Source organism: Danio aesculapii, chromosome 15, assembly GCF_903798145.1.
Source record: "Danio aesculapii chromosome 15, fDanAes4.1, whole genome shotgun sequence".
Taxonomy (NCBI): Eukaryota; Metazoa; Chordata; class Actinopteri; order Cypriniformes; family Danionidae; genus Danio; species Danio aesculapii.
The window spans coordinates 30,218,887-30,234,667 of NC_079449.1; the positions used below are offsets into that span (position 1 = coordinate 30,218,887).

The following is a 15,781-nucleotide window of genomic DNA, read 5'->3' on the forward strand; positions in this document are numbered from 1 at the left end:
AAAAAAAAAAACAGCTAGAGGGGGGAAATCATCAACACCTTTGTCTCTATCTCTCTTGTTGTCTTATTGGCAAGGGCTGCTTATCAAGTTCACTGCATCCCCAAGACTTTTAAGATAAAACAACTGTGCAGTATAGTAAAGATGATGTACCAGGATCAGGAATAAATAAAACAGAATATTTAAATTAGGACGCTGCTAACAATAAGCATAGCACTGAAATTGCTTTCGAATGCACGCTCAGTTTTACTTTCAGTTTCTAATTAGCGATTATGCTTACTCGGTGTCATCCAGTTCTACTTTGTTTTAAAATAAATTAGTTACTGTTGCAGATTATATGTATTTCTAAATATCTTAAGAAGTTTGGCAAAGACACTAGTTAAGACAGTGGCTGAATTTTAATTAAAAGTACACTCTCAGAAATAAAAGTACGAGAGCTGTCACTGGGGTGGTACCTTTTTAAAATAGGTAAACGCTGTGTACTGCATTCGTACTACATATATGTATCTGAAGGACCCATGTGAATACCTCAAGGGTGCATATTAGTACCTAAAAAGTACAAAAGTGTAACTCTTAAAATTTTTATGTACAAAAATATGTTTTTAAGGTACCAATATGGACCCTTTAAGAACAAATGTGTGCCTTTAGAAAAGGTACCACATCAATGTTTTGAACGAATCAGCTGAGTAAATTCTTCTACTCATTTCATACAAAATGCTGCCAACTGCTGGTGGTTTTAGATTAATGTCTTAAAACATTTCTGTCTAAAAACATTACATTCCTGTCATAAACATAACTTGACAACCTACCGAATAAAACAACTTTAACATGTTGCTCTACTGTGTAAATTAGACTGTTTGGGGATCAGGTTTGTGTATTTGTTGTGAAAACACATTAAAGTATTGTAAAAATGTGTAAAAGGAGCTATGGTTGTGGCCACTAGATGACCACACCATACAAGTCCAAAAATTTAGTCCATAACCCTTTTGAGATACTCTGCAGAAGACAGCATCGATAAAATGAACGTTTATTTTAGTCATAAGCATTATGTTGACCAACATACAAACAAATTACCTGAACTAAACTAAAACATTTTCTGTAAGATCTGTGTTTGAAATGAAATTGCCCCTTTCATTTAACTAGGACACTATTTGTGATAACAGACGTTTGTAGTTGTGTCTGAACTAACAGTGTAAATTCTGTTATGCACTTTTTTAATCACCCTTTCGGAAGGGCTCATCCCTATAGCTAATCCCTTTGGAGGTTCCTCTGAAATTATTAGTACATGCAGTATGGATGAGTTTGAATTAAATGCAATAATTCCAAACAACCTCCCTGTTCAAAGTGTTATGGCCTAAAGTGTCCATTAGTTGTATTCTTCAATATTTTTATTATATTAATATAATTTGGTTTGGAACAATGTACAGCCATGAGTTTTTTGGAGGGCAAAATATCTCATTTGGAACACACTGCCAGTGGGGAGAAAATACCCAGAACATACAAGGACACACACAAGGACACACACACACACACACACGCACGCACGCACGCACGCACACACACACACACACACACACACACACACACAAACAAACAAATAAATAAATAAATAAGAGTTATTACAATTTGAGGATGCATTAGACTTCCTTTTTATGTTGTAAAAATTATGTCACATACCTATTATCTGTCATCTTGTTATTTATTTATTTTATTTATAAGACATTTAGTAGCATTTTCATTCACATTTTATTTATGGTCTTGGAGGACAAGCATAGTTTGTGTTTATTTATGGAAGGCAGACAAAGCAAAAGAAATATCACTTCAACAAGTGAAGTATACAAAGTGAAAGTGAAAGTGAGCATTCTAAAGCGTGCAGTTTACTATAGTTCTGACACCTTTTCAAAAGTACGGAAGATAATTCTGTTCCATTAGGAAGTAAGGAAGTTGGGAGGGACTACAGGTATGCTTAAACATGATTTTTCAGTAAAACTGAAACTGAATCAGCTGACATTCACTGCAGGTATGTAATATGGAAATGTTTAACTTAACAGATTTCTTAGGGGTCTTGAAAGTAATAAGAGAAGTCGTTGGATAGTCCAGGTTTACAGTAGAGCCGAACTGGATTTTTTAAATAACCTGTTTTGATAGCCCATCATTTGTTTTGGGGTAAAGTGACGTATTGTCAAGCAAGAACCACGAGGTGAACTTATTTAATGTAACAAATGAAAGGTAAGAAAGGCGAAGGTGATATTGTTATTTATGTTCAAACTCTGGCCGTTGTCATAATATTTCGAGATATATTTATTAATAGAAGTTATATATTAAAGGTAGGTTTGCCGTTTAAAAGGTTTGTCAACTACTTTAAGTAGTATTCCCAACTTCCTGATTGTAATTGTTTTGTTTCTCTGTGAGACTCAGGCTGGTTGGGCGGGTCATGCTATTGTTTTCAGAAAATAAATCGTTGTATAAAGGAAGACGTGTGTAATGTCTATACAGTATATCATTTATGAATAAATATTTAAATGTCCAAAATATATTTAACTTTTAAAGGGATAGATTACCCAAAATAAAAATCATTTCAGTTATTTTCTTTAATGTACTGTTTAGTTCAGTACAACATAGCCCTCACGAAACGAAAATGTAAGTTTTATTATATGTTAGCCTTAAGGTCAAAACTATAACAAACTTTGCATTGATAATATATGTATTAAAACCTTAGCCTCTCAACTTATGCAAATATGGATCAATGTTTTTATTGCATCACTATGCACAATCAAGTTATTAATCTAAATTCCTCCCCTTAACTATAGATATAACTGGCGTCTGAAATCAGTCACAGGATAAACAATTCAGTGAGTGTAAATATGCGTTTTTTTTAACATTAGTAGCAGTAGTTATCATCTTTTTGATGACAGGTACCCTACATTGAGATCTTTCTATGCAAGGTCAACATATGCAAGGTCTGGATGGGCCTTAGAGAAACTGAACATTATTGACAAAATTATTATCTTATCCACAGCTGAGCAAGTTCACTATGTAGGATGCAAGCTACCATCAAGCATATGAGCTCACTTAGCACAGTATGTATACTACAGAGAAGGAGGACAGCTGTGGTAAAGTTAATGCAACTGGTACTTGTGCTTGCATATCCTTGGTGCTGCAATCTACAATAGCATGTGTAAAAGAAGATCAAGATTACCTTAATTGGTAGGATTCATTATATTTGATATATTTCACTGTGGGACAGAAGGCTCGCACTCCGGACCGTCATAACCATGCCCAGGGCCATTATATGAGGATTTGGATCAATGAAATAATGCTAAATAATGATCAGTTCTTGCAGGGACCAGTCAGACCTCATAAGACCTAATGTCTTTTGATAAATTTACTCTTAAAATGATTGTAACCATTGACATTGGCTTGATTTTTTTTTTCAACCTCTAACCACAGTTAGACTACAATTTCATTGCTTAAATCTTTTCTAAATTCGAAATTCACCTACTTAGATGTTTAGAAAGTGGGTGCATTTACAGTAAATATTCTTTTTTTGGGGTTAATTATGTCTTTAAGCTGTGTTCAATTGTTTGTCATTGGTCATATTTGTGTGTTGTCTTTTTCCTGTATAGATCTAAAGAGGAACAACTATGGCAGAATATTCAGACTCATCACAAAAACAAAGTGAGTATAGTGAAACTGATATATATTAAAACTAGAGACCAGATTATGAACACATTTTATTAAAGCTGTTTGACAAAAAAATAAAAATAAAAAAAGGCACTTCAACAAGAACCCTTTATTTTGTGGGGAAAAAAGAATTAGAGAACAGACTGGATTGCTGATTAATAAAATATTACAAAAAATGTCTGAAGGCTACAGCAGTCCAAAAAGTACAATACATGTAGAGACCCTTGCTTGAATGATTTCATTTCATCATGCAGCACATCACTAATCTCTCACACTGCTCTGATATGATCTTACTCCATTCTTTAGTCTCTTCCACAGTTCACTCACTGTAGTAGTTTTCTTTTTTTGCTGCTAAAGATTTTCCAGAGATTTTCAATCAGGTTAAGGACTCTAATTCTCTGCATTGTACTGTCCATGCTTTTCTTTCCTGGATGACTAGCCTTTTGAAAGACTTGAATGAGGTAGTGACATTACATAGATGCAATTTTCTAGATATCTAAATAACCAAGTTCATCCCTTTGGCCTTAATCTAAACCCTCTGACTTTGTTTAATGACCTTCATGACCTTAATCATGACCTTCTGGTTTCTGTACCTTTGGAATGGCTCATTATCAAAGTGGATTATCAAAACTCGAAGCTTAGGTTGCTAGTTAAATAGGGTTTGTCAGATAATTTATTTTTTCATGGTGTCAGGTTAACACCAGGTATCTGAAAGTCTTTTCTAATTTTGATCAGTTTCTCATTTTAAAAATGCTTAAAAACGGGTCTTTCAGTCATGTTATTTCGATAAATGTGGGTTGTTTTCTTATTTTGATCTCCCCTCTAGGTGTCATTTTGTTAAATAAATCACAAAAAGCAGTTTTTTTTAACTTATGCATTCAAAAATACAAAACAAATATGATAATTGTGCTTATTTTTTCTTCAGCTCTGTCAGAGGAGCTCCAGTGCTCAATCTGTCTTGATGCGTTCACTGATCCAGTCAGCACTCCATGTGGACACAACTTCTGTAAGAGCTGTCTGAACCAGTGCTGGAACAACAGCCAGACCTACAACTGCCCATTATGTAAAGACACATTCAATAAGAAACCAGAACTCAAGATCAACACAGCACTCAGACAGCTTGTGCAGATGTTCAAGCAAAACATTCCCGAGAAGACATCTGAAGTTCTCTGTGACATATGTGATGGTGTTAAGAAGAAAGCCTTGAAGATCTGTCTGGTGTGTCAAAATGCCTACTGTCAAACTCACCTGGATCTTCATCAGAAAGTAACAAATTTGAAACACAAATTGATTGATCCCGTGTTGAATCTTGAGAACTATATATGTCAGAAACACGAGAAACCTCTGGAGCTGTTCTGTAAAGATGATCAGACATGTGTGTGTTTGCTCTGCGCTGTGACAAGTCACAGGAATCACAACACTGTTGCTGTAGAGGAGGAGAGTAAAGAGAGAAAGGTAACAACAGCTTTTATAAAAATAGAAAATACAAGTTTTAGCAATGTTTCTGATAGATGGTGTTGAATCTGCTGTTTCTGTGTGTTGTTCTGTCTGAAGCCTCTGATTATGAAGATGAAGACAGATGTGCAGCAGATGATCCAGTACAGAAAGAAGACAATTCAAGATATCAAATGCTCAATGGATCATAAAAAAGTGAGTACTTATAGGAATTTCTACTCAAAAATTAAAGATGCATCATAGAAAGTTTCCCCACAGTGTGATTTTATATTGGTGCTGTGCATTTCCAAGTTATTCATAATTCTATAATCTACATAAAAGTAGATTATAATAAAAATAGTAATAGTGGAATAATACGTGCAAAAACAGGATTGAAACATGTCTGATGCAGTCTCCGTAATGTTTGACCCAAATTGTTTTCTTGACACCATTTATTTTGCCTTAAATTCCAAACTAGTAATGTCTATTAAGTAAAATTACCAAGTAAGATCAAATGGAGTAGAAGGGTCCAGACATAGATTCAGGATCATTTCACTGTCATTTTTACATTATTTTGTTTAGTTTCTGGCCTAACAGTGGCACAATCGCCTCACATTAAGAAGGTCGCTGGTTCGGCATTTTTGTGTGGAGTTTGCATGTTCTCCTCGTGTTGGTGTAGCTTTCCTCTGGGTGCTCCGGTTTCCCCCACAAGTCCAAAGACATGCACTATAGCTGAATTGGGTCAGCTAAATTGCCCATAGTGTATGAGTGTGAATTAGTGTGTATGGATGTTTCCCAGTGATTGGTTGAGGCTGGAAGGGCATCCGCTGCGTAAAACATATGCTGGATAAGTTGGCGGTTCATTCCGCTGTGGTGACCCCAGATTAATAAACAGACTAAGCCAAGGAAATTAATCAATGAATAAATGTTTAGTTTCTTCAGTTGCATATGCAGTTGGCCTATTCTGTGTATTATAATGTTGGATTTGCTTAAGGTGCTGACATGACAGAAACTAAATTTGTTTATTTATGTATCAGAAAACATCAGAGAAAGAGAAAGCCGATTGCACTGAGCTCTTCGCTGATCTGATGCGCTGCATTGAGAGATATCAGTCTGAGCTGCTGAAGATGATGGAGCAGAAGCAGAAAGCAGCAGAGAAGCAGGCTGAAGAGCTGATTAAAGATCTGGAGAAGGAGATCACTGAGCTGAAGAGGAGAGACGCTGAGCTGGAGCAGATCTCACACACTGAAGATCACCTGCACCTCCTACAGGTCAGTGTCCTTCGGTCTGCTCATAACACAGCACAACACTTACCATGCTGAGGGATTTCTCCTCTCTCCTGCTGTAGATTTACCCAGAGCTGAGCAAACCTCCACGCACCAGCAGCTGGACTCACGTCAGAATCAGTGACACTCAGCTGAGTGTGGAGACTCTGAGGAAAACTCTCACTCAGCTACACGACACTCTGGAATTGAGACTCACCAAAACTGGTAAGAGTACATCAGACTTTATTCTGACATTATGGAAAACCATATACCTGAAGATGAAGGAAACCTAGGATTCAGACACGAAAGAGTTCCTACAGTATGTCTGGTGGTCCTAGAGATTCCATGTCTGGAGCTCTTACTCCAGTGGTTAATGAAGTCCATAACTTTGTGTTCCTTGGGTTTCTTGGCCAGGGCAAAAGTTTTCCCTCTATCATAAAATTTTACAGTGATGGCAGCTGACATATTGCATGCCTTCATTACATCATGGCTAGCAGTGGTATAACACGTGGATGACAGACAACGTTAGGATCCAAGTGCAGGTTTATTCGGTAGTCAGGAAAGCAAGGGTCAACACAGGTGCAAACAGATGAATAAAGGCAAATCCAGAATCGTAGTCACTATAACAGGCGAGAGGTCAGAAGGCAGGCAGTGAACATGGATAAACAGACAAACTTGGCAAGGGTCAAAACACTGAGAGACAAGACTAAGGAAAACGCGTTGAATTGTCACTTTACAGGTAAACAAGACTCGGCCAGGAAGTGAGTGTGTGTGCTGCTAAAGTAGTGTGTGTGATTAGTCCAGAAGCAGCATCAGCTGTGGGAGTCCAATCAGTGGAGACTTGGATCAGGTGTGTGTGTGTGTGTGGCATGACTGAATTTGTAGTTCATAAGATGTAGTCCATGTGAATGTGTGTGTTTACCAGCGACCTCTGGTGGTTAGATCGCTGGTAATCATGACAGAGCCCCCCCTCTAAGGAGTGGCTTCCAGACACTCCTAATACTGATCAGGCGGGAGGTCGAGCAGAGGCGGAACAGGGGGAGGGATGGAGGGCCAGGACCATGCAGCGGAGGTGTACCTGGGGCGTGGAGCTGCGGAGGGCCTGGAGCGTGGAGCTGCGGTGGGCCTGGGGCGTGGAGCTGCGGTGGGCCTGGGGCGTGGAGCTGCGGTGGGCCTGGGGCGTGAAGCTGCAGTATGTCTGGGGGCTTAGGTTCAGCAGGCATCGGCGGGTCATATGGACCTGATGGATCACACAGCTTTGGCAGCTCTGTGAAGTCCTGCGGCCTTGACAGCCATTCGTGGAACTCAGGTGACTGCTCTGGCCATTCGTGGGACTCAAGGGGATCTGGCGCCCGCCATTCGGGAAGCTCATGTGGTGGCAGCCATTCAGGAAGCTCAGGAGGCGGCGGCGGCCATTCAGGAAGCTCAGGCGGCGGCGGCGGCCATTCAGGAAGCTCAGGCGTCGGTAGCGGCCATTCAGAAAGCTCAGGCGGCGGTGGCGACCATTCAGGAAACTCAGGCGGCCATTCAGGAAGCTCAGGAGGCGGCGGCCATTCAGGAAGCTCAGGAGGCGGCGGCGGCCATTCAGGAAGCTTAGAAGGGGGCGGCGGCCATTCAGGAAGCTCAGGAGGCGGCGGCGGCCATTCAGGAAGCTCAGGAGGCGGTGGCGGCCATTCAGGAAGCTCAGGAGGCGGCGGCGGCCATTCAGGAAGCTCAGGAGGCGGCGGCGGCCATTCAGGAAGCTCAGGAGGCGGCGGCGGCCATTCAGGAAGCTCAGGAGGCGGCGGCGGCCATTCAGGAAGCTCAGGAGGCGGCGGCGGCCATTCAGGAAGCTCAGCCGGTGGCGGCGGCGGCCATTCAGGAAGCTCAGGAGGCGGCGGCGGCCATTCAGGAAGCTCAGGCGGCGGCGGCGGCCATTCAGGAAGCTCAGGCGGCGGCGGCCATTCAGGAAGCTCAGGCGGCGGCGGCGGCCATTCAGGAAGCTCAGGCGGCGGCGGCCATTCAGGAAGCTCAGGCGGCGGTGGCGGCCATTCAGGAAACTCAGGAGGCGGCGGCGGCCATTCAGGAAGCTCAGGAGGCGGTGGCGGCCATTCAGGAAGCTCAGGCGGCCATTCAGGAAGCTTAGGTGGCAGTGGTGGCCATTCAGGAAACTCAGGCGTCGGCGGCCATTCAGAGAGCTCAGGCGGCGGCCATTCAGGAAACTCAGGCGGCGGCAGCAGCTCTGGCAGCAGTGGCGGCTGTGGCTCAGGCAGTGACACTGGCGGTAGTGGCTCTGGCAGCTCTGGTGGCGGCAGTGGCTCTGGCAGTTCTGGTGGTGACTGAGGATCTGGCAGCTCTGGCGGCTCTGGCAGTACTGGCGGCAGTGGCTTTGGCAGCAGTGGCTCTGGCAGCTCTGGCAGTACTGGCGGCAGTGGCTCTGGCAGTGGTTCTGGCAGCAGCAGTGGCTCTGGCAGCGGCTCTGGCAGCTCTGGCGGTGACTGAGGATCTGGCAGCTCTGGCGGTGGTGGTGGCAGCTCTGGCAGTAACAGCTCTGGTGGTGGCAGCAGCTCTGGCAACTCAGGTGGTGGTGGCCATTCTGGTGGCTCAGGTGATGGTGTTTCAGGAACTGGAACAGGAACTATGGCAGGAACAGACTTGGAACAAGAAACCATCTTCTGAGCAAGTGACAGACTGGCGCTTACCATATTGTGAGCTGGAGAACTGAAAGCGGCCATCTTGTGAGCTGGAGGACTGGAGGCAGCCATCTTGTGAGCTGGAGACAGGAGTATGGGTGATGCAAGCATATTGGTGCTAATGTGTTGGGCAGCAAGCCCCGTCGCCAGCGGGTCTTGCTCTCTATTGCCCCCCCCCCAAGAAAAATTTAGGGGTCTCTTCCACCTCGCCTACGGTGAAGGGGGAACCAATGGCTTGTAAAGCCACATCCAGGGCTTGTTGGAAAGATCCCCGAGGACCATAACAGATGAGGGTGGATTTTAGTGGTTCATTTAGTCCACGATAAAAGAAATCAATAAGTATACAGTCCAGGAGTGTGGTGTCATTGGCTATGTCCAGAAAAGAATTAATATGGTCCTCGAGAGAATTCGTACCTTGTCTTAATCTGACTAGACGTCCTGCTGAATCCATAATAGGCCGAGTCTTCTATAACACGTGGATGACAGACAACGTTAGGATCCAAGTGCAGGTTTATTCGGTAGTCAGGAAAGCAAGGGTCAACACAGGTGCAAACAGATGAATAAAGGCAAATCCAGAATCGTAGTCACTATAACAGGCGAGAGGTCAGAAGGCAGGCAGTGAACATAGATAAACAGACAAACTTGGCAAGGGTCAAAACACTGAGAGACAAGACTAAGGAAAACGCGTTGAATTGTCACTTTACAGGTAAACAAGACTCGGCCAGGAAGTGAGTGTGTGTGCTGCTAAAGTAGTGTGTGTGATTAGTCCAGAAGCAGCATCAGCTGTGGGAGTCCAATCAGTGGAGACTTGGATCAGGTGTGTGTGTGTGTGTGGCATGACTGAATTTGTAGTTCATAAGATGTAGTCCATGTGAATGTGTGTGTTTACCAGCGACCTCTGGTGGTTAGATCGCTGGTAATCATGACAAGTGGTCATTCAAGGTTTAGTTCATCCAAAGATATAAAGGTCCCACTTTGTATTAAGTGTCCTTAACTACTATGTACTTACACCGAAATAAATATTTTGTTACACTGTACTTATTGTGTAAAAACACATATGTACTGTGTACCAGGGACATTGCTAGACATAAAGCTTTACTGGGTCACGCCCCATATATATATATATATATATATATATATATATATATATATATATATATATATATATATTTATACCAAAAAAATATTTATTATAAATAAATAAAAGTATTACTGTTATTATACACTTATTATTCTAAATAAATACGAAATTAGAAATGAATCCTAAATGTAACTGGAAAACAATATAAAGACACAACTGGAGTGATGCTAAGATCATTTAAGAAATCTTTTGCATGAATATTAATTTCATTTCAGTGAAATTCTATAGACAGTTCTATAGAATACAAAAAAAGATGTTTTATAGAATTATCTGTTGTCTTAGACTTGGACACATGGCAGAGAATTAGGGTTATTAAGTCTTTACCTCCCTGACTCGTCATCACTCCTTTTTACTTCATACAAAAAATTATCAGGAGGCAGTAAGATCACCCTCATGATATTAAAACTTTAGTTTTGTCGACTTGAAAAACTCACTGCGTGCCGTCACCTCCGCATAAAAGTCTGTCACACTGGTTTCACAATGCATGAGCAGCGCGTGAGCAGCAAGTACTTTTTTCCGCGTGCATGTTAACAACCAGGACACGCACCGGGAGAAGAGCATCGCGTCAGGGTCCAGCAGGAGCGGTGAGTGAGGCGCGCTAGTATGGTTCTCTGCGAGATGTGTCAGTTTGCTTTTTGAATAAACACATTGCTTTCACCAGCGTTGGTTAGGTTGCACATAGAGAGTAACGTCATTATTCCAGGATTACCACTCTTAATAAACACACTTTGCATGTGAAGTAAATCATATCTTAAAGCATTTACTGGGGCACTGGCAATTTTTACTGGGGCACGTGCCCCAGTAAATTGGGTCTAGCGACACCCCTGCTGTGTACTTATGTTTGAATAAATACTTGTATGTACTGTAATTACAGTTTTAATTACAGAATTTAATCACAAATATAATCACATACAGGTATTTATATCTGTAAATACACTGTTGACCATCCCTTACACCTTAACCCACCCTTAAACCTACCCACACCACCACACCTGTCCATAACCCTACCCCTATCCCAACTCAAGAGCACCACAAGTGTTCTCAAATACTGTACATTATGAACACAGTAAGTACATTGTATTTGTTTTTCTGATGCAAGTACATAGTAGTTAAGGACACTTACTATATAGTGGGACAGATAAAAATTATCTTATTATTTACTCATTCTCATGTTGTTCCAAACCCCAGAGACCTTCTGTCATCCGCAGAACACAAATCAAGATATTTTAGATGAAATCCGAGAGCTCTCTTATCCATAGACAGCAACAGTCCCAAGGCATTTGAAGTCCAGTAAAGGAACCAAAAACACTAGCCGCATTTCCACTATCGGGCCAGTGCGAGCCAGGGCTTTAATCGGGCCAGGCCGGGCCAATAGCCCGGGAGGTTGAGAAATGAGGCCGAAATCATGTCGCGTTTCCACTGTCGGGCTAGTTGCTCGCAGCACGTCACGCAAACACCGCCCCCAGAACGTCCCCCGAATCAAACGTCACACAACCCGTCACACAACCCGCCCACTTCAGCGGGAACAAAAAACTCAAATTATAACCACAAACACAACCTGGCATCACTACGAGAGCTGGAAGATGGAGAACACCGAAGCGATTGCTTTTTTACTTTTTGTGGTCTGTTGGTGTAAGGCCAGACAGCGATCCCTGGATAAGGACATTCGAGTTCGGCGGCATTTACTTCGGACACAGATTTTGGCTGCAAGGCGCAAAAGAGCAGCCGAGTGACGAGAATGACGATAGCAAAACAAATGTAAGGGAAGAAAGCATCTTGTCTCCTCTTTACCTGACAGGAAAACTCCGCCTTTGTAGATAACCCCGCCCCGAAGCCCCAGTTGGCCCTCCTTGGCCCAAGGTATTCGGCGGGCCGAAAAAGGCCGGACGCTGGCCCCAAGGAAGCCCCGCTTTGGCCCGATTACGCCCCGGAAGTGATAGGGAGAACGCGACTGGCCTTGGCTCACCCTGGCTCGCTCGCTTTAGGCGTGATAGTCGAAACGCGGCTATTGTCAAAACATCCCATTTTACTTCAGCACTGTAATCAAAAACTGTATCTGTGAATACGACTCTGTTCTGCTATATCTTCTCTCCCACGTCAGGGCGTCAGAGAATGCACATTTACATTTAAAGGCAATGTACGCATTTAAAGGCACTACACACAAGCATTGTATTGCCTGTAGTAAATCCTCTTCTGCTCTCTGATCTGCCAAAGAAGTTGCAGGTGAACAAAGTTGTTTTTACATGTTTTTGTGTGCGGAAAGTGTTTGAATTAAATAATAGTATAGGTAATTTTCTAGCGCGGTGTTAAAAGGTGGCAGCTTTTGCAGCTAGTTTATAATTAACCTTACAATAACAACCAAGATTATTAAATCTAAAGTTCAATGAGACCAACATAAAAGAACGGGGAATTAAATTTTACACAATAAGTGCAAACAAGACTAGAAACGGCCAAGAAACTAAAATGAAACGAACATTTTGATGGTAAAGAGGTTAGCAACACAATGGCAGATGCTGGAAATGGCTCTGACAAACGAGATGATGAATCTGTACTTTCAGCCTGAAAAACTGAGATATTATGATAGCCATAATGTCTCTGAAAAGCTTTATAAGAAAAGTGATGGTGTGTAAACAGCAATTACAGAGGTATGAAAGGAGATACAGTAGTGCACATTCGAATAATGTATTTCTGATGCGAGAGTCATGTTAATGAGATGATATCTGAAGTGACCATGTTGGAAAATACAGTTAAAGCTCTTTCAAATAACTTTATACAGTAGGTTAACCTGGAGGAACAGAATACACAAGTTCTTTTGTCATATCAAAACTTCACTCATAATCTTTTATTATCATTTGTCTTCGCAGTTTTGAAGAGGATGCAGCAAAATACAGGTACAGTCTGTGATGTGCATTTACACCATCAAAATTTGTTGTATTGTGAGGTTTAGGAATCTTATCTGATCTCTCTCTGTGTTTTTCAGTGAACGTGACTCTGGATCCTGAGACGGCTTATTCAAAACTCAACCTGTCTGATGATGGAAAACAAGTGACTTACGGAGCCACTGTGCAGAAACACCCTGCCAACCTAAAGAGGTTTGATAGTTGTTGCTCCGTCCTGGCAAAAGAGGGATTCAACTCTGGGAAATTTTATTTTGAGGTGCAGGTGAAAGGAAAGACTGACTGGGATTTAGGAGTGGCCAGAGAATCAGTTAACAGGAAGGGAACGATCACAGGGAGTCCTGTGAATGGATACTGGATTATAGTTTTGAGAAATGGAAACCAGTACAAGGCTCGGGAGTCTCCCACTCTCTCTCTGTCTCCGCGAGTGAAGCCTCAGGTTGTGGGTGTGTTTGTGGATTATGAGGAGGGTTTGGTCTCTTTTTATGATGTGGAGTCCAGCTCTCTCATTTATTCTTTCACTGGTCAGACTTTCAGTGAGAAAATCTTTCCATACTTCAGCCCTGGTACTACAAAAGAGGGTAAAAACGCTGCTCCACTGATCATCTTAAATGTAAAATATAATATGTGAATTTACCACATAAATATGAATCTTTTAGCACTAGGAGTACTTGTTAAAATATGCAAGTAGAGCAGAATAAACGGTAAGAGCTCTTGACACAGAATCATGTTACATTGTTTTCCTGAGAAAATAAAAATGGTGGAACATTTATTACTTTAATTCAAATTGACAGATAGGATTTTTTGTAGTGCAGCAATGTTATTTGAAAGTATTTATACACTTGTGAGATGTTTTAAATGATTAAGTTGATGATACACTGATTTCACAAGTCTGAATCAACTTGAGCAAAGAACTGGAGATTCCCACAGTCTCAGTGCCTGTATTTTGACTGAATTTGGGAAAAGATTAGTTACTGTTGAATTTTAAGATTTATTATTGCAAATGAAAAGTCTATTTCATTTTGACTGTCTATTTGTGATGTTTTTCTGCTGTTTAAACTCACAGTATGTAATGCTTGAATGTAGACATACAGTTGAAGTCAGAATTATTAGTCCCCCTGAATTATTAGCCCCCTGTTTATTTTCCCCCCTATTTCTGTTTAGCGGAGAGAAGATTTTTCAACATTTTTAATCATAATAGTTTTAATAAATAACTTCTAATAACTGATTTATTTTATCTTTGCCATGATGACAGTAAATAATATTTTACTAGATATTTTTCAAGACACTTCTATACAGCTTAAAGTGACATTTAAAGGCTTAACTAATTAGGTCTACTAGGCAGGTTAGGGTAATTAGGCAAGTTATTGTATAATGGTGGTTTGTTTTGTAGACAGTCGAAAAAAAATTGCTTTAAAGAGGCTAATAATTTTGACCTTAAATGTTTCATAAAAAATTAAAAACAGCTTTTATTCTAGCCGAAATAAAACAAATAAGACTTTCTTCAGAAGAAAAAAATATTATCAGGCATACTGTGAAAATTTCCTTGCTCTGTTATACATAATTTGGGAAATATTTAAAAAAGAAAGACAATTAAAGGGGGGCTAATAATTCTGACTTCAACTGTATATGTATATTACCATCTGAGTGGACCATAGCACATGTAAATGTGTGATTGCATGTTTTTCTTAAAATTATATTACATTTCGTTCTGTTTTTATATATTGTTTTAACATTTACCAGCACACATTGACACATTTTGTTTTTACTTATTTTGTATGCTTAACTACATAGTAGCCTCTATTTTGTTTTTTTCTTCACTTGTTTGCACATTTAAATTATCAATATTATAATCAGTAGTAATTATCAGTCTGAAAATCTTAAGGAAATACATTTACTGGAGTATATTTTTTAGGGTCTCTGTACTTTCACTCTCATCCTTGCTTTGTGTTCATCCAAAAGTAGTGTCATCAGCAATTTTCTGAATGATAAATTAATAGAACTGGGACTAATTTTTTCACAATTCAGAATAATTCCCTATTGCTACACCTCTGACTGTGTCTAGTGTAAGTGTTATGTGTGCAGACCCTTCACATACTATACACAACTTGACAAAAGTCTTGTCATTGATCACAGTTGTTAGAGCAATAAATAATAACTTGACTTCTAGTTGATCATTTGGAAAAGGGGCAGAAAGTAATTTTTTTTTTTTCAATGAATCATCTGTTGAACTGCATCCCAGTCATCACAAATACTGCAGAAGACCTACTGGAACCTGCATGGACCCAAGATCCTCACAGATATCAGTCAAGTTTGGTGATGGAAAAATCATGGTTTGGGGTTACATTCAGTATGGGGGCGTGCAAGAGATCTGCAGAGCGGATGGCAACATCAACAGCTTGAGGTATCAAGACATTTGTGCTGCATTTAACTTTTACCACCTCATTAAACGGAAGTAAATTTACCATCACCATTACATTGTGATTGTGACTTTTTTTGTTTTTTTTTTTAACAGAATATTATCTTTTTAAATTAAATTAATTTAAATAATTTAATTCACATGTCCTTAATATTCAAACAGAGTACATCTTCTTTCTGATGATTTGTTTACCGGATTGAGGGCGGGGCGACCCGTCACTCGAATGACATCACAGCAGTGTAGCCAATAATCAAGAAGAAAAATCTGATGGA

General features: G+C 40.7%; 1 protein-coding gene across 3 annotated transcripts; it reads left to right on the forward strand.

Moving 5' to 3' along the window:
* Positions 1-1,866: 1,866 nt before the first annotated feature.
* Positions 1,867-15,276, forward strand: btr16 (bloodthirsty-related gene family, member 16). 3 transcript variants are annotated; one of them, XM_056473994.1, is made up of 8 exons: positions 1,888-2,017; positions 3,624-3,675; positions 4,607-5,136; positions 5,236-5,331; positions 6,153-6,386; positions 6,464-6,605; positions 13,058-13,084; positions 13,174-15,276. In XM_056473994.1, the coding sequence occupies exons 2-8, from the start codon at positions 3,642-3,644 to the stop codon at positions 13,719-13,721; spliced, it is 1,611 nt and encodes a 536-aa protein (XP_056329969.1). In that variant the 5' UTR covers positions 1,888-2,017; positions 3,624-3,641; the 3' UTR covers positions 13,722-15,276. The 3 variants fall into 3 exon arrangements, with proteins under 3 accessions (XP_056329968.1, XP_056329969.1, XP_056329970.1); XM_056473995.1 differs by lacking the exon at positions 1,888-2,017 and adding an exon at positions 2,831-2,849; XM_056473993.1 differs by lacking the exon at positions 3,624-3,675 and having other exon boundaries at positions 1,867-2,017.
* The last annotated feature ends 505 nt before the right edge of the window (positions 15,277-15,781 follow it).

Coding starts and splice junctions, on each gene's coding strand:
- btr16 (XM_056473993.1), top strand. CDS start 1,960: ATGCTTAAACATGATTTTTCAGTAAAACTGAAACTGAATCAGCTGACA. Junction 5,137..5,235: donor AGGAGAGTAAAGAGAGAAAG/GTAACAACAGCT, acceptor TTCTGTCTGAAG/CCTCTGATTATGAAGATGAA. Junction 13,085..13,173: donor GAGGATGCAGCAAAATACAG/GTACAGTCTGTG, acceptor TGTGTTTTTCAG/TGAACGTGACTCTGGATCCT.